The 23,705-nt window shown below is 38.6% G+C and overlaps 1 protein-coding gene across 1 annotated transcript; it reads left to right on the plus strand.

The window, feature by feature from the left end:
• Nucleotides 1-643: 643 nt before the first annotated feature.
• Nucleotides 644-21,935, plus strand: nhlrc2 (NHL repeat containing 2). The gene is made up of 12 exons (XM_053340732.1): nt 644-806; nt 3,378-3,530; nt 7,320-7,369; nt 8,102-8,507; nt 9,780-9,901; nt 10,013-10,142; nt 12,823-12,916; nt 13,172-13,403; nt 16,740-16,862; nt 17,058-17,267; nt 17,523-17,736; nt 19,537-21,935. Exons 1-12 carry the CDS (start codon nt 644-646, stop codon nt 19,797-19,799), a joined length of 2,160 nt encoding a protein of 719 aa, XP_053196707.1. The 3' UTR covers nt 19,800-21,935.
• The last annotated feature ends 1,770 nt before the right edge of the window (nt 21,936-23,705 follow it).

Raw genomic sequence — 23,705 nt, forward strand, 5'->3', positions numbered from 1 at the left:
TAAACTACCGACTACCAGTAGCTTCCTTAATACTGTACGAATAGAAGTCGCTTCGAAAATAGTTTATCGTAACTGTAAATTACAATTTGTAGCTAACAATTAGCTTCAACTTATGTCTGTCCATTTCGGTCTATTTGCAGATCTTACCGCCACAGTGCAACAATGAATCTAGTAAATACAACTGGAGACATAGAGCCGCACTTTCTATACATTTTGCAAAACAGTTGTATTTAAAGACTGCAAAAAAATTAAGAAGAAGTCATATGATGATTTATTCAGTAATATGAAACTATCTTTGTGAAAAATATGATAATTATACCGATTATTATTTTATTTTACAATTGATGAAATCAGCGGTATCAATATCTGTCTTGAGTTTACCTAGCAAGTTGTTTTTGCGAAATCCTCGCGACATTTACATGCGTTGTTCTTTCAATGTGTGAATTGTTTGTCATTGTACAAAATAATTATATTGTATGGCGAGAAAGCTGTCTAATTAGCGTTTGTTTGGCTGAGGCACAAAAAACACTTGCTTAGGGTTAGAGAAAGATCATGGGTTGTGTTCAACTCTATGACACTCTCGCGAGATCTTTCGCAAACCTAGGGTTACCGCCCATACACATCCTTGGTTGTTGTTGGAAACATGGCGTCTCAGTGCAGCCTTTCCACCCTGTTTCCTATACAAAGTCAGCTGGATTGCGCCCTAGATGACGCCACGACACAGCAAGAGAAAGAAAATCTTGTCTACCAGTACCTGAGAAAACTAGACGAGAGACATGATCTGAAGATACCCGATTTCCCGACAGGTTAGACCATTATAAGTTCAGTTTGTCAACTCCAATTACTATTAATACTGGATATTCTGGGTTAGTTAATGAACACTTGTGCTCTTTCCACATTTAATGACTTTTAATATAGACTATTTGTATCCCTGTTTGTCCCTGTTCAAGTATATGCTTCTTACAGTATCACATTCCTGCTAACCACAATTTGTCGATACCCAGACCAGCTGATGTCACAATCAGAGAAGTTGCAACAAAAAGGCTTCAAAACTATTTGTAAAATGTAAAATGTGACAAATCATTCTCGTCGGCCCACCCCTTAAAATTAGATTTCCATTGAGCACAGAGAAAGTTTCCACATTCAGCAGATGTATGTGAGACAGCCTTCAAACTGTGCACATACAGGGGGGGGGGGGGGCATCACCAGGAAGCCACAAATACATGTGGCTTTAACGCAAATATGGATTTCTCCTCATTTAAAGGGTAATGCCTCACCAAGATACTCCCTAACACCATAATACCTATTATAAGGGTCAGTGACAAATAAGGGTTGGCAAGATGAGCAATTCAAAAATACCTTTTAAAAAATGTCTTAAAAGCATACATCAGGTTTGCTGAAATGTCAATTTTGTATTTTTGTAATCTGAAATTACATTTGCACAATTTTTACCAAAAGTAAAGTATACTGTATGTTCCTGAAAATGTCTAATGGTGTAACCACAAAAATAAATATTAAATATTTTATCCACCTCCAGTGTATTTAGGCTAAGTGTACTTATACAAAATAATAAAATATAAAATAAAAAATAAAATAAAAATCTTTTTAAATGGTTCCTGATTTACTTGATTCACAGTAGCTTATCATAATTTTGATTATTGATTAATTTGTCAATTATTTTTTCAATTAATCAACTAGTTGTTTTGTCCATGAAATGTCAGAAAATGGTGAAAAATGTTGATCAACCTTTAAGAGCCCAACTATTTTGTTTTGTCTTCAACTGAAAATATTCAGTGAACTGTCGTAGAGAACTAAAGAAGCTGGAAAATATTCACATTTGAGAAATTCGAATTAGAGAATTTTATTTTTTTTTTCTTGACAATTATGAAATTATTACCAGAATTTCTGCAACTAATCGACTTATCAACCCAGGGTTAGTTTGTTCATCTTATTTGTAAAGCAACATTAATAACACTAATGACTCTTTTACAGCTGCTATAATTATACCATGATATGAATAGCATCGACCAGTAAAATAAAAATAAAATGTGTTGCTAATGCTGTTGCCTGTAAAAAAATAAACGTAATCAGAAGATTCAAATAGAAGTGACAGATAATTGATGGGACCCTCTGTCCATAGCAACAGGTTGAATTTTCCGGTAGGTGCAACATGTAGGCAATATCCCAACACACCAGTAGATGGTGATCTACAGTAGAACATCCAACAGCAGAGTGACAGGCCTGTATGGGGACCATAACTGAGCCCTCAACCCCACCATGGACACAACTGTACAGCAGTATGGTTTTCTAGTTACAGAGCCAGTTTTGGCATGTATAATTTCATCTTTATCATTGGCTTAACGTGAAGTCATCTATACTGTTTAACAGGCTGAGGCACGACAGCAAAAAGGTATCTTGCCTTGATCAATGTATGTCTTTTGAAAGTTTTAAATTCTCCCGAACAGCAACGGCAGTGGTCAAAAAATGGGATTTTCCCTAAAGTATCTAATAGCTATCTCTTTGAATAGTCAAATAAACCTTTGACATGTAAAATATTTTAGCTTTTTCTAGGTGCAATAATGTCCTCTACTCATAGACCTCAAATCAATCCCAGCCTTTTTTGAGGCCACACTAATAAGAAAGGGGTTGTGAGATGATTTGGGTGAGCATTACCTTATTTACGCATGAAACTTAATAATACTTAATAAAACCACTTCACATAGCACATGCATCTTTTCATACACCAGACAAGACCTGTTAACATTCTCTGAACTCTTTTTATCATTTAACCTTTATTTAACCAGGTCAAGTGATATCAAGATTACAAATTTGTTTTTCAAAGGAGACGTTGCTGAGCTCGGAAGCAGCACAAGTAAAGCAAAGAGTTTCCAACAGGCAGTAGAATATTCAGAATTAATAACAGGAATGCTACCTAAGAGATGTTTATCTGGAGGGAAGGGTATTATACTAAGCACTACATGCTAGATTTTGGTGCCCAGTGTACTGTAAAATATTGACGATGTGACAAACATTATCAGAAACAATCTAGAGTTCATGTGAGGTAACCATGGAAAAACCCATTATCCACGATGTTGATCTACAAAATTCATTTACGGCATTTAATAGCTTCATAACACTTCTGAAGCAGTGACCGTTTCCAAATCATTGATTTGATCCATCGACTTTTCCAACTTTTTACCCTTTTTGACATGAACACAGTGTCAGGCTAGACGGATACACCCTTCAGGTATCTTTGTGACTATTAATATCACCTTCCTATAGGACAGTGATGAGCACTGTAAAGCATTTGCCGACACTATGGCTTCACCTGATTAATAAGATGACAGTATCATTTTCCACTGTGTGATTTTCTCCAGGCTTGGAATGGCTAAACACAGAGGGACCGCTGTCTTTGAACAAGGAGCTGGCTGGTAAAGTGGTGCTGCTGGATTTCTTTACTTACTGCTGCATCAACTGCATGCACATCCTGCCTGACCTGCACCAGCTTGAAGAGAAACGCTCTGTCAAAGGTATGGACGTACATCTGCTAGTACAGGAACAGTTCATGTGTGTGTTGGTTTTAAGGTGGTTGAGATGGTGCAATGCAAGTCAGAGAATCTTATATAGATACTGTAATCTACATGAAGAAACGCCTACTGTATGTGAGATAAAAACTGCACCATTTCCCATCACCCTCCCAACTATTCAACTAAAGCAAAAGCAAAGCATTATGATAACACAGAATAACTTGATTTGTATTATGTTGTTAGAAAGCATCTGGGAAAACACAATTATCAGACCGAGCCAAGTGGCAGAAAGGAAAGGAAAACTGGTGAACCTCATGTTTGTCTTTTATTTATTGGGTTGTGAATATTTCTCACATGATCAGTTTACACCTTTTTTTTACTGTAAAATAATTTCACTGGATAGCCGAGAAAAATCAGGGTAAAATTAAATTGTCAAGTGTATATTTTCAAGTCTTAACCTTCATATCAAATACACCCTGCCTGTCAGTGGATTGGCTGTATCTACAAGGAGCTATGACACATTGAAATGAAGTAGAGTAAAGATGGCAGGTTGAGTTAAGAATCAATCCCTATTTGCTATATTGTGCATAATATTCACTGCTATCATGTTTGTGCCTCACTTTTTAATGTGGAAAGTATCAACTTCATAAAACTATCAAAAATGTCAACAATGGAACAAAAGTAGTGTCCACTGTATGTACCCTCTTGCCTGTTTACTGCTCACTATAGAAAAACATTCAGTGTCTATTACACAGGAAGTAGTGGCTGAGAGAAAGAGCAAGTCATTTTAGACACTACTTCATTTTAACTGTACCCAGTGTCTGACTGCAAGGAAGACAACGATTGGTTTCTGTCCAGTACGTTCATGTAATTAATTGGAGGCCGATAAATAATTTAATGTAATCAATGTAGAATAGGTGGATTATGGTATGAAATAGCTAAAATAAGTAAGAAAATGCTGATGTTAGTGCTTGTGCTGAGTTTCTTTACATATGTAGGATTCAGGCACATCAGGCCTTTCAAAAAGGCAGCAGCCTGTCAGGCCTAACTGAGGGAACAAAAGTCCAGTGGTACCTTATTGTGTGTCATGCTGCGTCATAGAAACGTGTAAGTTCACTGGGCCAGAGAAGCTGTAATGCATCAAGTTGTTATGTTCTAAGTGCATGACGGTCCTTATCTCAGCTGTTAGGGGACGGGAACCAAAAATATGTCCAAGCTGCAGTGTCATTGAGTATGGGGCCCATAATTGTACCCTGTCGTACTTCACTGTATTGCTCTTTATATAGCAACTCCATGTAGAGCGTAATCACATCCGACTGACTCTGGCATCCTGCTGGTCCTTCAAGGGATCATCTGAGGAAGCTGTGCTGCTTGAAATTCAGTTGTGAGCCAGACAGGCCACTGGGCACCCCGAGTACACAGAACACACACGCTGTAGTTCCACCACACATTTATCGTACTTGCCTTATCTTTGGCACTGCTATGGGTACATTCTGTTTGCTGCTCTGGTCAGTGAGGTGTGGGAGCCACCCTGTCCAGTCACTCCCACAGCCCCCCCCCCCCCCTTCCCCCACTCCATCACTCCCCCACACCCACCTATCGTCACTGCAATCTGTGCCCGTACTGCTTGGCAGAGGCCATGGGTGACGAAATCCGCTGCAGATTGTGTTTGAGGGCTTGGAATTATGTGTTTTTTACTTCTGTTGAGGCTGAGTCAGTGATGGAGTGGCCAATTGAGTCCATTTATGGAGGACAGAAGACTTTTGTTTGCTTTATTGTCACCTGAAGTGGCCCATGATGTTGCATAACAAAATATGCATCATAAATCTAAATTCTAATGTTGACACTTTGCCTGTTTTTGTGTGTGTGTGTGTGTGTGTGTGTGTGTGTGTGTGTGTGTGTGTGTGTGTGTGTGTGTGTGTGTGTGTGTGTGTGTGTGTGTGTGTGTGTGTGTGTGAGGGGGGGCTAACAAACCAAGTTAATGTATAACCCTTAATTATACAAATTAATGTATTTAAAATTGTTTTTCACAACCACAGATGGCTTCTGTTCTGTTAGTTTTACTCTTACTTAATATACTGCAGTTTCAGACTGGATCTAATTTCTTTGTAATCGCATATTTTTTTGTTTACCCACAGGATTCTGGCACTAAAACATTCTTGAACCACTTTTACTGTGAAAACAGAGCTGAATATAAACATCTAATGCATGCAACAATAGATTTTAAATGAAATATTTTGGTGAATGTGGTCATGCTCAGAAAGAACACCTTGTTGTAGGTCTGATCCTTAGTACAATGCATGAGGGAGTGTGCCATTAAAACCATCTTCAAGGATAGATTCCCAATTTCTTAAGTCTGTCTTAAAACAATAGTCAGGGGACCAAAGCAATATTAACACATGTTTTTCTTGCTGTAATAATTCCTCCTGTTCATGCTGGCCATAAAGAGATCACTTCACAATGCCGTCAAATATATTAAAACGTTTATTTGAAGCAGCTTAAGGCTTCAGGGATCCAAATGAGTCAAATCAATCAGCAAATACAGTCTTTTTAGTGACATTCTTTGTGTTACATGTTACATTCCTTCCACACAGCTGATCAGGGGTGATCTTTTTCTTGAAAAAACTACGTGGAAGAGGTTCATTTTATTTGTCTAACAAAGCTGAAGCCTCATCTCATCTTCAAATAAAGTGGTTACATTTTTGTTCAATACAGGGACTGTGGATTATGTCCCCCCTCACATACATTGTAAGCACATTTGGAGGAAATCTTCCACCAACAGGAGGAATCATTACAACGAGCAAAACTGCTACTTCAGTGTTCACTTGCGCTTCTAAGTGTTATTTCAAGATAGACTTGAAAAAATTGCGAACCTAATCCTTTTAAACCATTTTATCTTTAAAGAAGTCTGGCAGTCCTACAATGTAAGAAATCCTTGAAAACTTGAAATCTGACTAGTTTGGTGTTAGAACTATAAAAACCCTGCACAATCGAATCTAAATGGAGGTCGATGGATTCCATGTGAATGAAGTATTCCCAGAATGACGAGGTAGTTTCGACATTCCAGACGCTCTACTGTAGCTCTGTTTACATACGGTATTGTGGAGCTTTTCATAGGAGGAATCACATGAGCACAAAAGTGACTGTGTTTCAATAGAGAGTCCTGTACTGGAAACACTGGCAGAGGAAACAGGAAAGCATACTTATCAGGATATCTGCTCTGTTAGGCTGCTTAACACCACAAAAAGGTCATTTGAGCAGAGCATGCTGATCAACAATGTGTATTTTCAGCAGTTTTTAGACCATCCAGTTGCATAACCTTGTTGAAAATCACAAATTGTAGCCAACTGCTCTCATTGCCTGCAATAAGAGTAGTGTGAGGGATGCTCATGTACTCTCTTTGATGACCTTTAAGACATGAATGAGACACTAAAACATTTCTGAGAACATGGCTAAACTTTGTGTATTGCTTTTGAGTCACAGATCTGATAACTCAAGAATTTCCGTTTCTCAGTTGAAGATCACTTCCATCTTCTTTCTGCTCCCTTTTACCAACTCCTCTTTGACATCTGTGTGAGTGTGTGTGATGTTTGTGTTATTGATCGAGCTTATAACTTGTTGAGAATTACCATCACACATTTACAGTTAGTGGAATAAGTAGCAATATATTCAGTCATCATATAACTAAATGAACACACACCTTTCTTCTTAATTGAAGGAATACAGCTCAGAAAGCAAAATCGTGTATTTCAATTTTTTTGACTCCCTATGTTTTGCATCTCTGTCTCTCAGATGGACTGGTTATTGTTGGTGTGCATTCTGCTAAATTCCCCAATGAGAAGGTAAGTGTTCTCATCATTATTTGGCGCATGCTTCACCACATTATGTCCTTGCTGAATTTCTGTAACAGCCAAGTATCTACAAACATGTGTAACACTGTTACAATGGAGTATGATGCAGTCTTTTGCCACTATGAACTGCTCTCTTTCCCAACGTGCGAAATCAAAGAGCGAATGCATGGCAGACTCATTTCCATTTTCCTATTGCTGTCTATGGAGGAAAGGAATGCTTGATACACAAAGTCATGTCCCTTAGTTGTTTGACAGTGTTTTTTAAGGTGTTTTTTAAGGCACATTTCCAGCTAAGATCAAGTTGTCTGCTGTAAAATGAAATGAATTTGGAAAGTTGTTGGCTCATTAGTTACATAAGCTTTTGTGTCTTGGTGAAATGATGACACATTATAATCTGTGCGGCTCTGTCTTTGGGCTTTCTTTGGGCTTTCCCCAAATAGTATTAGCAGTAGAGAAGGAAGAATGTGATTTCGCTAATATGACTGATTTTCATAATTGTTTTATACAATATGATATGCAATTATTTGTTTTAAAAAATGGAAAATCTGCACACTCATAACACTGTATGCATTTATTTATTTATTTCATTTATCAAGAAATTAAGATTTTGGCAAACAGCCAAAGTACTGTATGCAGGGTTTCATTGAATAATAGCACTTGCATTCATCGGCAGATTCACACACCTTTACTCATAAATCCAAATTTGTCGCTTACTCCCTAAAGGTCCTGGACAATGTTCGCAGCGCCGTGCTTCGCTATGACATTTGCCACCCAGTGGTGAATGACAGCGAGGCGCGTCTCTGGCATGACCTGGAGGTGTCCTGCTGGCCCACACTGGTCCTCCTGGGCCCGGGTGGAAATCTGCTCTTCTCCCTGGTGGGCGAAGGCCACCGCGACAGGCTGGTGCTTTTCACTGACTGCGCCCTCCGTCACTACGGGGAGCAGGGCCTGCTGAAGGAGCACACAGTGGGCATCAAGCTGTACCGAGACTCCCTGCCACCCAGCATCCTGTCCTTCCCTGGGAAGGTGGCTGTAGACAACACCAACAAGAGACTGGTCATAGCAGACACTGGGCATCACAGAATCCTGGTGGTGTCTTCTACTGGGCAGCTGTTACACATTGTAGGAGGTAAGAAGACCATAATGCCTTTATTTATTAGTAAGCATAGAGTCATTATTTCTGAGTTGGTGGACATTTCACACCTTCAATTCTGAAACAATGTATTGTGATGTTCCAACCTCAGTTCTAATCTATGCCATTTGTAAGAAAGAATATACAGAACATACAGTACCAGTCAAAAGTTTCTTATTCAAGGGAATGGGAATTTGTATCATAGTATATGACAATTTAGATGGATTGTGGATACAAATGTTATTTTTGTTGTAATAATCTGTGAGAATCTTACAATATTTTACAAATATTGATATTTTTAGATAAGTCACATGCCTCAAAAACCCTCAGAGGAGCCACATGGTAGTCTGTGCTGTCCCCAGACCAACAGAGAGGTTGGCAGCAGCAGGACTTGTACACACTGGGAACTGGCACTGACCTGAGTGTGGACAAGATGAGGGGGGGAAAGTAATGCATGTATTTTTGTAGGTTGACCTCATCCCACGACACTTGTACTGTATAAGAAATTAAGACATTTATGTTTGCTTTAGAATTTCAAAACATGAAGCGCATCTTAAAGTGGGAGTTATTATAAGCAATCATTAAAAGAAATGTCACTATTTAACAGCGCATCTACATTTTTTTCCTCTTTCTGTATTGACAAATGATGAACAGTGGTTTACAATGTTCTCCATTTAACTCCTGAAACAGATCAAACTTCTCAGATATCCAGCATTCAGAATAAGCTCATGAGATTACATCATCTACTGTCATACAATTAAATAATCAATCCACTTACAAAAATGAAAGTGCATCAGCTGTAAGCAGGGCTGGGCGATAGGGACCAAATCAAATATCACAATATTTTTGACCAATTACCTCAATATCAATATTGCAATAACACTGTAAGGATGACATTTTTTATAAATAATTATCAGTAATGTGTAAATGAAAGATAAATACTTTTAAAAATAGAGTAACTTTTCAATGTCCAAAACTCACTTCATTAGGCAATTGTTTGAGTATTTTGGATATGCCTCACAACATCATTGGTAAATACCTGAATGCTGAATATGAATATACACATATTTTCCTCCAAAGCTCTAATCGGACAGCTCAGCAGAGTTGGTGATGTAGTCAGTGTATTTGTCATGTTCACATCCTTCAAAACCACCCGACCAATAAGCTTTGATCCATTTACTTAGTATGGGAAAAAGATGAATTTCTGGAGTTAAGACAACCTACAAAACCTTTATGATATGAATGGGGCTCTCACTTTCACTTTCACAGGGCCTGAAAGTGGGAGACGAGATGGCGACCTGTCTGAAGCGTCCTTTAATTCTCCTCAAGGATTGGCCATTAAAGGGGACACAGTGTACGTGGCTGATACAGAAAACCACCTGATCCGAAAGGTAGCGCTCTACACTCTCTGTTAAAATGCTCATATTTTTGTAATTAAAATGTCTTTCTGTGTATGTCTTTATATTTTCACCTTCCTGTTTGTGCTTGTATCTGTCTGTCAGATTGACCTGTCAGAGGGACGAGTCAGCACCCTTGCTGGAGTAGGTGTTCAAGGCACAGACAAAGAGGGTGGGGCCATGGGACCTCAACAGCAAATCAGCTCTCCTTGGGATCTAACACTTGGCTCTGCTGGTGAGTCCTGTAGCGAGGTCCAACAAGGATTTGAAGGTCGACGTTTATATTATCGTTTATTTAAGGTCGACACTATATTGTCTTTAGCCTCGATGCCTGTTCTTGCTGATGGAGTCCCTGCTAATCCGCTGTTAGTATTCTGTCCACATTGCAGCTGTTTAAATAAGACTACAAACAATGTATAAATTCCTTAGAGAGAGGTCAGTCCCATCCTTCCCTCAGGCATAATCTCACTGTTTTGCAGGTCAGAGTTCAGTCAGAATGAACTGTGCAACAGGAAATTACTCAACCCTCTTCCTTTGAAAAGACGGGGGTATGGGTTCTGTTGTGATCACACCTTTAGAGGGATTATTTCCACCTTGCATATTCGGTGCAACTCCAGTGTACACTAAAAATGTACACAGACCATTAAAGTGTTTTTTTTAGGTGGGTTGGATTTGTTTTTCAGATGATATTTCTGAACCTAATGACCTAGAAGAAGTGCAGAAACAAAACAATATGTTTGGGGGTAAAAATTGAATGAGCTAAGTGAGTCATTGTGAGAGACTTTTTAATCTGTAAGATCTAAATCATGGAGGATACTCAAAAGGCCTCTTTGTCAAATGCCTCATTTTAGTTCTACAGAAGCAGCTTGAGGATAAAAATCAACCATCATAAATGGAAACTTTGCAAGTCACAAACTTGCCGACAAGGTCTTTAATATTCTCACAAAGTAATCGCCACTTAAAAATCAAAGCTCAATCCATCCTGATGATTTGCTTTATTATTTTGCCAAAGGCATTCAGAGTTCTTCTATTATTAATCTTTGTGCCTTGCAGTGCCATTTTTTTTTATCAAAGTAGAAAGCTTTTTCAAACTCCTCTTTTTAAATCTCGTAGACTTTTTATCACTAAATATTACTGTATTGCTATCTGTGGACATTTTAGTCTGTAAAGATTTGATGTCATACATACAGATGCATCATCCGCAGAGCTCAGACAGCAAAGGCTATTTTGTGGTTGAGAAGAGCACACTGACAGACAGTCTTCAACAAGTCCTGTAGGTTCTTGTTCATTTCCTTACTCTGCAGTTAAGGATCGTATCTAATACAAATGCAAGTTAATTATGCAATATACCAGCCTAATTGTTTTTTGGCTTTTTTTTCTTTGCATTTTGCACTTCACTAGTGTAATACAAGCCAGGGGCGATTCTAGGATCAGACCTTTAGGGGGGCTCAGCTCCTAATGAGAATTTTACATACAATGCCCTGCAAGTGTTCAAACCCCCTGCTAACTTACACATTTCAGTGGATAATATAAATACAACAACAACAACAAGAAATATAAATACATAGTACTACTCTACTAATAATGTATGATAATAATGGTCCCAAAAAAATAATTAATTTTTAGGGGAAAAAATGTAATAATTTTTTTATTTTTAGGGGTGCTGGGATTAAATTTAGGGGTACTTGAGCACCCATAAAAAGGGTCTAAAATCACCCCTGATACAAGCCATTCTCAGTGAATTATGTATTTGTTAAAGATGCAATATTACAGATTCAAGACTTTTCACTATTTCACAATGATAAAATATTGCAAACAAACCCTTAGTTTAAGTTATTAAGTCATGGCCACATCTTTTTCTTGCTGTGAGTTAACATTGTTTACTATTAGGCTTGTAATACCAGACAGCTGTAGATTTAGTAAAACGTGAGCATGTGTTGGACTGTTCGTCTGACATTGTGTACTTCTTTAAAGCAAACAAAAGATGAAAGTTTGCATCTAGACTAGGTGGTTTACTCTCCCTACTGTACTCATCAACAGTTAACATTTTAGAACAGGTGTGGTGATTGAATGATTGATCATAGTCAATCATAGTGAATTTGAAGTACAGGCATTACGTGGGCCATTAGTGCCATTATTTGGCTGTTGCACTCGGCCTAGAAGCAGGAGGCAATCAGTCCTCGTCAGAGATTCTGCACATATATGATGGATGATGCAACCTGCTGCTTTGATACATCACCACATGGTCTGAGGATGTGCTATCAGACCTTTAACTCCACTAACATTATCCTCTGAGAGTACATCCAAACACTCATTGCATATGCATGTTTTATTCACCATGTTGCATGAATAATTAAGCTGACCAAATCAAGAGTACCCCTGCACCTTTTGAACTGTAAAGTATTACAGTTGACATTGATGCACTGAGTCAGGTGTTGGCGTTGTCAGATGTTCCTGACAGTCCAGCAGATGTGATGAAGAAGGGCTGAGCTCAGTGCTGCATTAAAAATACAACTGAGATACTGTACGTCTGTAAGGGTTGTGTATATGTCATGATGTCAGGCTTGTCTCTGCTGTGTGCGTCTGAGGTGGCACATGGCCTATGTCAAACATCTCAAACAACTCATAAAAACTACTTTGCCTTCACCAAACAATCACAGCAAAGTGATATGCTTTCAGATATAAACAGAAATCTCAGTTTAATAGTATAAAAATGATGAATATATTCATTTTGCTGTTATAAAATGTAATTAAAACTTTCCAAAAATGACCTTTTCCCCCTTCAGAACAAATTGTAACAAAACATCTGGTTGATATTGAGGGTGACGGGTAGACAGCCAAAAGCTGAGACAAAAGTTTCCTGGTTCTTAACTCAAAGTGTGTTTTTGTGTGTGTGTGTGTAATTGCATGTATAGGTGGTGTTGAGGAGAACGTGCTGTGGATAGCCATGGCAGGGACCCACCAGATCTGGGCTTTGTTCCTAGCAGATGGGAAACTGCCCAAAGGAAGGTGAGAGACTGGTACATGACCACCATGGCCGCTTTGCAACTGTCACCCTTCAAAGCCATTAAGAATATAAGCACATGCTTTTAATGCCAGTTTTATAGCAAAGATTTTTTGAGTAATTGGCTGTGGTTATGTAAGAACATATCCATGTTAACCACAAATATATATTTTCAGTAGAGGGGAACTGCATCATGATATTATCTAATTAATATCCCCAACATTTGCTGTGTCGTTATCGAATATTTGCAACATAAACAGTGAGTCCAAGGCTGGGACGTGTGTGCGATGGGCAGGCAGTGGCAACGAGGAGAACCGAAACAATGCCTACCCACACAAAGCAGGCTTTGCACAACCTTCAGGCCTGGCCTTAGCCCCAGAAGAGCCCTGGAGCTGCCTGTATGTGGCCGACAGTGAAAGCAGCACCATCCGCACGGTGGCACTGAAAGATGGAGCCGTCAAGTTGCTGGTAGGGGGAGAGAGGGACCCGCTGGTGAGTGTATAACAGCTGAGTGGATGAGTTTATGGTTGGAATTACTTGTTTATCAGAAGTAATTTACTGCTTTCTATCTCTTGTAATTGATTATTTAAGTGTATCTATTTCTTCCAAAGTGGTTTATAACAATAACAAGAAGAAGAAAGTACAAGCACTAAGTGAATCACACATGACTTTACTAAAGTATCCCGCACTGGTTGATTTAAGGCTCACTAACTCTCCCATTAGCTAGCAGTTACTGACAATATTTGCCATTTGTTTTTAAAATGAAAAGGCAGCTACTTGCTCCTCCCTCATTAACACCACTGAGGTACCCTTTAGCAAGGTCCTCAACCCCAACTGCCCTGTCACCAGCAGATCAGTTTGTGGTTGCACTGGGCAGCTTCAAGGTGTCAATGTGTTCCTTCAAAACAGAGGCTTCCTTTCAGTGAAACTTGCCTAAATGAATAAAGGTAAAAAACCAAAAGAAACAATGAAGTGAACATCAGTTTGTAAAGAAGTTGGGAGAAAATCAAAAGGCAAATGTGTACATGCAGTCTGCTCCCAAATCTCCTCATGCATTACCTTCAATAACAATCTGTTTTGTGCCTCTGCCACTATTCATCAGCAGCAGACACACAATATAAAACCTGCACATTAATCTACCACATTTCCAGCCATGGAAATCACTTGGACAATTATGAAGAAAAATGTTGCATAAAGCTTTGGATAACTCGTAGGCAATCACAAGGTTTCAGGGCTGTGTTTCTATACATAGAAGATATTGATTTAAAGCCATAAATAAACACAGTGTCTCTTGTTTGTTGCTGAGCCTGAAACAATTTTTGATATTTCTTTTATGTCTTAACAGCCTTTCTGCTGTAGTGTTTCCCCTGCCACATTGGTGTATTTTTGGAAAGTCCCAAGTGCTCAAAAGCTCATAGTCACCCATGAGAATGGGGAGTAATTAACTGGCCAGTCATATACAGTTTATGCAACATGGCTGTGAGCCAGCAAAAATAATTATTACAAAGTCTAACGCCTGTAGAGCCATAACTTATTAATGACAGTGAATTAGAATAAACCCAAATAGGATTGAAGCTGTTACAACTAAATCCCCGTCTGAGGTGTCATTCATATATTTACAGTGTTATTAACAACATTTGCATCAGTATATGTTGTGTCTATCCATTGATGCACTAATCCCCTCCTCGATTACTGGCCTCGTACAAGTCTTTCTTTAAAGTAATCTTCCTTCTGAAATCATACTGTAACGTATTCTATTCCTTACAGCCTCTCCATTGATTTCCATTTATCTGCCATGCTTGAGAAGAGTGTAGAATTTGATTAATGATAAACTGTTGAAACGTCATTTGTAAAGACCAGGAATCATTTGTACTTGTAAAGATAGAGCTCTATCCACTGTATATCGCAGTGTTTTAGTCAAATTAGCGGCTCCGTGAATGACAATGTTGGACAGTCAGATGGTATGTCTGTTGGGCGGGGAGTTCATTACTTTTGTCATGAAATATCTCAACAATTACTGTGGATGGATTGCCATGAAATTTGGTTCAGACAGTCATGGTCCCAAGTCCTGGTCCCTGCTAGTTTTTCTTTAGTGTCATCATGAGGTTAGCATTTTTAGCAGGTTTATAGTGATGGATAGTGATGAATTTGGTACAGATGTCTTTGGTGCCTAGAGGATGAAACTTAACGACTTTGGTGATCGCCTGATTTTTCATCTCATGTTGCCAGTTGTTTCGTTTATCTACTGAAATATCTCAACATCTGCTATACAATATATATTTAAGGTTCCTAATGACTTTTGGTGAACCTCTGGCTTGTCAACAACTTTTGAATGGATCGCCATGACAATTTGTAGACAGACATTCACACCCCATCTGAATCAATTGTAATAACATTGTTGATCCCTTGACTTCTTATCCAGCACCAACATCTGGTCCAAATTTTAATTTGTCCAATATTTGGCTTTATGATCAAATACATGCAAAACGAATGACATTCCCTTCATCCTCAGCTCTACATTGTGCTTGGTGCTAATTGGCAAATATGAGCAAACTTAAAGTACTAAGCAATAATCATCATCATTGTAAATATTATGCCTGCTAAACATCAGCATGTATTCATTGATATTGTTAGCATGCTGATGTTAGCATTTAACTCGAAGCATCACTCACAGGGCTGCTAACATGGCTGTCAAATCTTGGTCTTGTTTTTATCCGTTTTTTGCAATAAAACCTTTAAAATATTTGTTAACCAAATTAAAAGTTGAGAGGCAATAGGTCAGGATCAGTAGGTAACAGTGTAGAGGCAGTACATGTTATGTTTCAGGACCACCAAATCCATTCTTCTGCCTTCATAGTGTAAGCATTTAAGTAGAGAATTCGTCTTTCTGCTAATAAATGCATCACAATCAGAAACTGGGATCGCATTCCTGCAGCGAAGGTGAACATTTGAGCACAAGTAAACCCTCTGGGATTCACTTTCAGCTGCTGTTGTTGAGTGAACTGTGCAGCTGTGGTGAGTTATTGAGCCATAGAGAATCATGAGACCCTTAATAAGATTGTTATCTAGGTTTTTCTTTGTTGTTGTTTATTGAGCTGAGTGATACAGAGAAAAAGCTACTTATTTCAATTCTTCCAAATTTCTCACAAATTGGTTGAAAATTAGCTGTTATAGTAATTTATCCATTTGGGTCATGTTGGCCTGAAACAAACTGTAGCTCTAAAAATATTTTTTAACTCTATTTGCTAAATTTGGCGTCTGTCACTTTTGGGGAAAACATTTAGAGTTGTTGTTTTTAAAAGAATTTCTCTCACATAATCAGAATGTGTTCAACTTTGCAGTATTTCATTGACATTTTTTCATTAATGTACTTTTCATAGAAACTTCTTGAGAATGACTCACCCAGCTATTTTTGCTACAGCTCCTCTGTGATTCAGAAACTGCTGTGATTTAAAGATATTTTCGTATTTCTGGTGTCTCGTATAAATGCAGAACATTAATTCTTGTGTTCTGGTTCTTGTATGAATTATTCAGAAACGCTTCAGATAATGAACCCCAATGTCGCTTTCATGTTCTTATTTCAAGTTTAATGCTGCCGGAAACTGATCCTTTTCAGTATATCTGAATGGCCTCCGTTTGTAATTTCAGAAGAAAGTCATTTAACTTGATGATGGATAAAGAGCTTCTTCTCAGTCCAAAAATGCTTTAAGTGTTGTTAGAGGTGTTTCACTAATTTGGATGGGACCTTAAAAGGGTCACAAGTTAGAGTTGTGGCCTTTTTATATCTCCATTTGATCTGCTCTGAACATTTTGTCTTTTTCGAACCAGAACCTCTTTGCTTTCGGGGATGTGGATGGAAAGGGGGTGGACGCAAAGCTGCAGCATCCCCTCGGTGTTGCCTGGGCTCCCGAACAAAGCCTGCTCTATGTTGCCGACTCCTACAACCACAAGGTAATGGCTGTATGTCACAAGGCTCTGGTTCAAAGCTGAAGTGATGCTTCTGTGGTCATAATAAGTTCCTTTAGATTGCTGAGTGGACACACAAAGCTTTTATCTCCTTTTGATCACACAGGGGAACATACAGGAGTTGACCATCTTTTAAATAACCCCAGTTATGTTTTTTTTGTTTTGTTTGATTGTGTTCAGATTAAAGTGGTGGATCCAAAGACAAAGCAGTGTATCACACTGGCGGGGACTGGTGAGGCTGCAGATACTCTGGGCCCTGAATTCAACAAGTCCTGCTTTAATGAACCTGGAGGAATCTGTGTCGGCGCCAGTGGAAAGCTTCTCTATGTTGCTGATACCAACAACCACCAAGTTAAAGTGCTCGACCTGGACTCCAAGACTGTCTCACTGGTCAGATCTGTGTGTGTGTGTGTGTGTCTCTGTGTGTCTGTGTGTCTGTGTGTGTGTGTGTGAGTGAGAAATGCTCCACTTCCAACCTTGAGAAAGTAATTTATATTTTGTGCATGTGTCTGTAATGAATCTATTCTAAAAGCTTTTTTACTATAATGGATAAAAGAATACAAGGAAAGTACATTTTCCTTGATGTGACATAGCTTTCTCCTTCCTCCTCATGAATCCAAACACCCAAATTTCTCTCCTTTCCAGTTCCCCATTTCCACGTTCTGCACAGACTCGGCACCTACAAAGCCCTCAGGTCCTGCCAAAGCCCCCACATTGCCTAAGTCAGCTGCCAAGAAAGAGATGCCACCAGTGGCAGTGTCTGTGGGCCAGACTCTCGCTATGTCACTCAAGCTGATGCTTCCAGAAGGAACCAGACTCACTGACGAGGCCCCCAGCTGCTGGGCTCTCTCTGCTGAGGGTGAGAGGAAGTTCAATCATTGTCACAAAATGTTTTACGCAGATTTATCCCTTTAGTACATTTGACTTCATACCCATGTAAGGCATCTTCAGGTATCGGGTAATATTTTTGTCAAAAGATTGTACGCTCGTCACATGAAAACTTCACAAACATCAGCTGGAAAACGTTGCTTTCTTTCCCTAGGTGAAGTTTACATAGCAGAGGGATTTAAATTAGATGACAGGCAGGAAGTTACAGTGAAATCAGACTAATCCTATTTCCACACTTAAGGAATTGGCTGCTTTAGTGAATGTGCATATGTCCTGTTTTCAGCTGCCAAAACTCAAGGCAGGGGTCTGCTGGGAAAAAACTATTTGTGTGAAGTGACGTCTGACAACATTAGAAGGCCGTTCCATGTGGCCACACTTGAAGGCAGTGTGAAGGGCCACAGAGAGGGGCATGCGATAATTATTTAAATGCAGCGATAACAGTGTACACCTGGAAAGCATTCATAGTGCTGAACGAGTGCCTTCATGCTAAGCAAACAATGATAGGAAATCCATCCATTGATAAATTGTTAATTTGTTTTTTCAAATCAGTTGCATGCTTTGCAGAAGTTATGTTTCACCTGTTTGAGTAGCCAGAATCATGATCGTAGTCCTAAGTAAAAGTCTCTACATTCGTAACCACCCTGATTCAAATGCAAGTCTCTCAACCTCTCCTACCAGACTGTGTTTTGGTTTTTGATGGAAGTGAATGATGCTTTTAACCATCATGTCATTTCACTGTACAGCCGAGTACATTCTCCCCCTGAGGGCCCACGCCTGGGATTTATAGTACTCCGCTGGAGGATGTAGGAATACTTAGATCAGTCAGGGACTCTTAAAGGCACATTTAGGTAATATATGGTCTATATGATTGAATATATGAGTTATTTACAATGCAGAAATCTTTGTTCAGTGTAAGACCGTATCACAGTAGTCTGTCCCTAAGGTAGAGTGTGAAGAGATTGGAGATGATGTGCTAGTGAGGGTTGATGGTCTGTTCATTAGGTTTGGAACAAAAGTGTTTCCATCATTCTGAGCGATGCAGCATGCAGTCAGCGATATCAGTGAGCTATTTTTAGAACATTTTGATAAGAGGACATGCCTTGGTTCACATAATTAGCTACCAGGCTATGTTACGTGATCCACCACTGTCCGATTAAAACCAGTCTAGACTTAAGTTGATCGGATCAGTGCAGAGGCAGGAATTTTAATGGATCAAGTTAGAAGTGCACGCCAGATCTTAATTTTCTTAGTGGCTTTTTAGAAATGGCTTCCCTGGGACCTCATGTTAGGCATTGGCTTCATTAATCACCACTGGCATGAAACTGACAGTCTCGCTGGTTTAATATTTTCTCACAGTTGAAGTTCCAACCTTTTCTTTTTCAGCTTTCATTTATCCTTCACCGCTCCCGTCTCTTAAGATGTGTATTTGTTTCTATTAATATTCTCTGTGATGCAGAGAATTCACTTTATCTGATTCAGTGGGGTTCTTTGGGTTAGGGATATTTTAGAGCACTCCATTTAGCTTTGCTGTATAACGACCTAGTGCACTGGGTACACCATGCCATGCTCATCAATAAATTCAGATAGCAGACAGACATTCTTATACAGACTCATTCAGAAGAATTGTGACTGTTGCATTTGTGAATCACCACATTGCAAAAGCAGTTTTCATCTTAGTTCTTAAGGTAAAACTTGAAATTCCTTTGTTATCCAGATTGCATCACCTTTGACGCTATTAACACAACACATTTCTGCTTCCTCTTTTTCACAGGTAACGAGTGGCTGCTAGACAGTCAGGTAGTCACTGGTGACATTGTGGATCTGTCGAAGCCACTCCATATCTCAACCAAACTTCCAGCAGCTGTGAAAGACTCAAAGAACTCCCCATGCCTAACTTTGAGTGTGTGGGTGTACTACTGTATGGAAGCAGGTAAAGCCTGTATGATGAAGGCAGCCTCTTTCACCCAGCCTCTTCAAATAAGTACCAGCCTCGGAGAGAAAGAGGTCACTGTAGCATTGGCGCATGCCTTCTAAAGCCCCATCTCTGTATTAGTCACAATAGCCACAGAAATCAACACTCTCTGTAGCATTGACACGTCACTATTCCTTCAGGCTCAGCTAGCTCAGATCCCTGTTGTGTGTGCACAGCTCTGGAAGAAGAAAGCATAGATTGTTTCTGACAGAGCTGTCACTTTCGAGAAAAAAAGCAATTCTTACAAGCCTGATTTTCGGGGGAATCTCATTTTAAAAGGCGCTCTATGAAAAAGTGCACATCAAAGCTGTAATGTCATTGACCTTGTGTGACAGTTATTGATAAGAACACAAACATCTCCTGGCATGCAGCAAACATTACTGCAGCCTAAAAAATGCATCTATATGATATATGATTTATGCAAAAAAAAAAAAAAAAACTTAAAAGGACAAGCTGCACTGACTGGAAAGTCATGTTAAAATAAACTGATTAAATATGAAAAATATAAAAGCAGCTTTGTAGATTTAATGAGGAACTAAGAAATTATGATAATCGAATTGGCAGGTGGTGATGATGGTGTCAGTAATGATGAGAGGAATAGGAACAGGTTTTCTGTCATATAATGATGTTGCGGTTGATTCCAGATATATAAATATATAAAAAGCAAAGCCTATGATTAGCTTCACATTTCCACCTGAACCACCAGCTGGATGTGAATTTCAAAGACTATTTACATTCAGATGCTGTCAACAAAATATTTTTTTTAAACAACAAATTATTATCGAAAGATCTCTGCTTTTTAAAAATTAGTGGAAGCTTTCTGTTTACGTTTGAAATAATTTTCCCACCTAAATTAAATTTCCATGAATCCCAGGAATAAATAACCAGTAGGAATAAAAAGGGGACACGTCTAATGGAGCTGATAAGTCATTCAAACTTAGAGAAAGAACATTTTATTCTGCCTCTGCTCACACAAGCCTTGTTTATGAATGCTAATATCAGGTTACTGCCAGTTTCTCAAACATATGATTTTGAAAATCCGTCTCGAATCATGTCTTTAATCTCCGTCCAAGGAAAAACTGTAGAAGTGAGGAAATGACATGAAACTTGAGTCCCTATACCATTATCTATGCAAAAAATCTTGTCTTATTCTCATTAATATATTAATGTCTATATGTCTTACTTGTTTCATTGGCATCTTCACTTTTTTTAAATAATATATTTCATATATATGTGTGGGGTTGTTTAGTTTGCACTCTGGTTCAACGTTGCCTTCAGGCACACTAACCAAGCTTACATAAATATTTGTCTGCGTACAGTATGTGTCACCACAGACCAAGCAGTGTAGTTTACGAAGTTCACAGTCTCTGTATGACTGATTATACTTTTGATTATTATTATTCATGACACAATGAGCCCTTTTGACCATAAAATACGGCTGTTATCTAAGTAATGAATAAAGTGCCTGTTTTTCTAACCTCTTGTGAACTGATGACACCGACTGACTGCTGTTTGCTCCACACACTGTGGGTTATTGTATTAAAAAGTCTTTAATGTTTCCTGTTATTAGAATCTCTCCATCGGGCATTTATAGACTTCATCTTCACTCCACGAAGGGAACATAATATAAAAGAGATGCTCTGACAATGAGTTACTGTAATATGTTGTCTATTTTCTTGTGTATGATTCTGTTATAATGTGGAAGTCATTTCCCCTGATTGGTTTTCAGAGTTATGAGTTGTTGTCCGAAAATGGGTTTGAGACTTTGATTATCATTGCTGTCATCACGTCTCATAACGTAATTGTGCTTGTCAGACTGTTTTTATTTGGTTTCACTTGGCCCAAGTGCCTTGCAAAAGGGGTGTTATGGAGTGACACTTTAACAGTATCAAAGGCAATAACAACATGTTTCCATAATGGGAGTAATGTTTTATTCCCACAAGTTATTTATTTCAGATGAACTATGTAAGTTTAGCGAGTGTGTTTTATTAGCTCTGTTACCCCTCTGGCATGTTTTAAATTACTTGTAATGAGCTTGAACGATTGCTTGCGGCCATTAAAACCACATTTGATTTCTTCTCACTCTGCCACCTTTGTAGACTCACCTTGGCATGCTTTTAACCTCAGTGGTACCTTGTTAACATTAGAAGAAAAGGGAAATCAATAAAACATTTTTATTTAGTGTATTTTGTGTGTGTGTGTGTGTGTGTGCGTGTGTGTGTGAGTTAAAGGTTAGGTTTCCTACAAAGATCTGTGTGACTACCGTTACATAACATTTTTATGTTTCCTGTTGCGTATTTCCAGAATTTGAGAATTGGGACACAATTCAATTAAATTGAAAGAATACCGCTCTCTGTGTTATGTAAGACATGATCAAAATTTTAGCTAATGAGCTGCTTCATATATTTGTCACAAAACCAGGTTACGTGTGAGCTGACCTCAGATGACAGACTCCACAACATGCAATAAGTATCTTTCATTAGTATCATTCCTTTTTACCAGAAGCTGCACATTAACCTCATTATTACAATGTGGGGATGCTGAGATAGTTCAATTCTCGGCTCCTCCAATCCGTATATATTAAGGTGTCCTTGAGCAAGATACTGAACCCAAAATTGCTTCTGAGAGCTGTGCCAGCAGCGTGTGAATGTATGTGCATTAGATTAGATCCTGATGAGCAGGTTGGCACCTTGCTTAGCAGCCTCTGCCATCAGCATATGACTGTGTGAATTTTGGCATGTATTATAAAAGCATTTTGAGTGGTTGTAGGACTAGAAAGGTGATATAAAAATGCAGTCCATTTACCAAGTGCAGTCCAAACTAAATCACAGATAATTGCCCTACATAAGCAATTCTGCATTTTTATGATGAAGAGAAGCGAAGAAGATTGGAATCTGATGTTTTTTGGTACTTAAAGCCCCTTTGGAAAATTTGTGATATCAGGCAATAAATAAAAATGGAACTATGAATTGTATGTCAGAAAGAGTAACTGTGTGATGCCTTTATACTCCACAAATGTCATGTGTATTTTTCACCCAACACATTCTGTACTGTGAGGTATTATGAGTATTGCAGCCTTAAGTTAGTTTTGCCTCTGTAAAATAAAACAGGAATTGGATGTAAAACATTGCCCCAGCTAGGCAATCTGAACCATAAAAGAAAAAGAAAATGGGATCAGGTTGGTGTTTTTTTGTGAGCCAGTTATTGAAAAGTAACCCCAACTTACTACAAGTCAAAAAGGTGCTGCATCCTAAAAACTAGTTTAAGAAATTAAACATCCTGTTTATTGGTTCCTTTTATCGGCACATAAAACACACAGAAACAAAAGTCTCCCATGATTGAGGTGATGGAGGACAATACACTTTTTATGGTGCAATACACTTAGAGGTTAAAGCTGGTGATATTTTGTGTTATTTTATGCTCTGGTCTCTCAGTGCTCAGTGCAGTCAGCCCTAAGCTCATTTATTACCCCCTGGAGATGTAGACTAAATCCTTAAAAACAGGTCACAAATATATAATTTTGTTTACTTAAAAGGTTTAGTAATTTCCTAAAACTGCTGAGGATTGTCAGTTTTAGCAAATATTACTCAAACATAAAATGCATTTGTATGAGACTGCTTTCACCTGCAGGTATGATTGAATAGAGCTTTTACAACAGCAGGACGTGTGTGAGACTGATCAATGTTGTGTAAAAGGCTGCATTACAGTACATCTATTATTTGTGTTTACCCACTTAATCATTTTATATCCACATTACTAATGATTATACATCAGGGTATTCATCAGTAATGTTATCATGCAGGGTATTTGGTCCAAAAAAAATTTGTGATATTTGATTGTATCCATACTGCCCAGCCCTAATGCCCACATGCAACTATAAATATAAAGCAAAGCAAACATTCTTTACATAAATGACATGAGACACAGAATGACCTGAAAAAACATTGAGGCCAGACATAAATAACATG

Source organism: Scomber japonicus, chromosome 20, assembly GCF_027409825.1.
Source record: "Scomber japonicus isolate fScoJap1 chromosome 20, fScoJap1.pri, whole genome shotgun sequence".
NCBI lineage: Eukaryota > Metazoa > Chordata > Actinopteri > Scombriformes > Scombridae > Scomber > Scomber japonicus.